General features: G+C 48.4%; 1 protein-coding gene across 1 annotated transcript in view; it reads left to right on the top strand.

Annotated features, from left to right (window-relative positions):
• Nucleotides 1-753: 753 nt before the first annotated feature.
• PPIF (peptidylprolyl isomerase F) overlaps nucleotides 754-1,183 on the top strand; it is an 8,415-nt gene continuing 7,985 nt past the window's right edge. Inside the window, exon 1 of the mRNA XM_009332707.1 lies at nucleotides 754-801. Within this exon, the coding sequence (XP_009330982.1) occupies nucleotides 754-801 (48 nt within the window). The remainder of the gene's footprint in view (nucleotides 802-1,183) is intronic.

Raw genomic sequence — 1,183 nt, 5'->3', positions numbered from 1 at the left:
TTTTGCAGAGACTCAGTGGTCCAGTTGTGTCCCGTTAAACTGCAAAGTTTATCATACACTAAGAGCATCAGGCGTCCTCGGTGTCCTTTGCTTTGGGTGTAATGGGGCGGAACACTGTAGGCGTAGCAAGCTTGCATGAGCTTGTCGTGGAGAACGGAACTTCTTTTCCTGTTTGTTTTCAATGAAAAAAAATTGGTCTCTGACACCGGTGGGCTTACTTTAGTGATATGACTGCTGGCTGAAGAAGTGCTGATACAGTAATGGTAGGCTGTGGTTCACCTCGCAGTGTGGAACGGCACCATTAATTATTTGGATGAAAGAAAATGTATGCAGATTATAAAATATCCCAGCAGCACTAGTTTTTTAGAGACAACATATACTGGCTTATGAGAGGAGTTGTCTTGCTGCTGGTATGCTGATGGAAGAGCTTTCTTTGACGTCACAGGCCAGGACCAAACCAAAGACACTTCGTGGCATTAAGAATTTGAAAAACTTTTGAAAGTTCCTATATACAGAATCAGGAAGGCAACTGGGGAGAATTTCAAAACTGTATCTGAATATGACTAAAATATGTACTAAGTATTTTGATCTAAGTTGCTAAGTTAGGAAAACTAAGATGATAAATGTTGTCATTTTAATGTAAAACATGAACAGTACTCCCTTTTTTAAACCATTTAACCTGGACTACTGCTACTCACTTTTGTAGTCCCTCGGGCAGGTTTCCTGGCAAAGCCACGCTCAGGCTCTGAAACGATGTCATGGGTGCCCTCGGGGGTCTGGGATGCCGGGGTGACACCACAGGTACGTGCCCAGGTGTGCCTGTTTCGTCATGTATCATGATGTCACTCCCTGGGTGCTGTCCCTGGGTAACGCTGCAGGGGCAGCCCGTGACTCCCACTTCTCCGCTGCACCCAATACCCGGCGTGTGTGATGGCGGCCCTGTGGCCGTTCCCCCTGAGGTGCTCCCCTTGGGGCCTACGGGACAAGCCCAAAGGCGTTGCGTGGAATTACAGAATTTTAGAAGCTTCCTCTCACTGTCAGTCCCTGGGGTTAAGGGGCTGTGAGGAAACGTGCAAAAAACCAACCACCACCCAAACAAATAAAGCAAAAAACCCTCCCACAGCCCCTAACCGTCGTTGCGAAATGGCAGGCGGCCAGACGACCGCCCCGCGGGCGGCGCAGC

Source organism: Pygoscelis adeliae, unplaced genomic scaffold (assembly GCF_000699105.1).
Source record: "Pygoscelis adeliae isolate BGI_AS28 unplaced genomic scaffold, ASM69910v1 Scaffold269, whole genome shotgun sequence".
Taxonomy (NCBI): domain Eukaryota; kingdom Metazoa; phylum Chordata; class Aves; order Sphenisciformes; family Spheniscidae; genus Pygoscelis; species Pygoscelis adeliae.
Note: the sequence above shows the minus strand (reverse complement) of the source record. Positions and strands in the feature narration are given on the sequence as shown.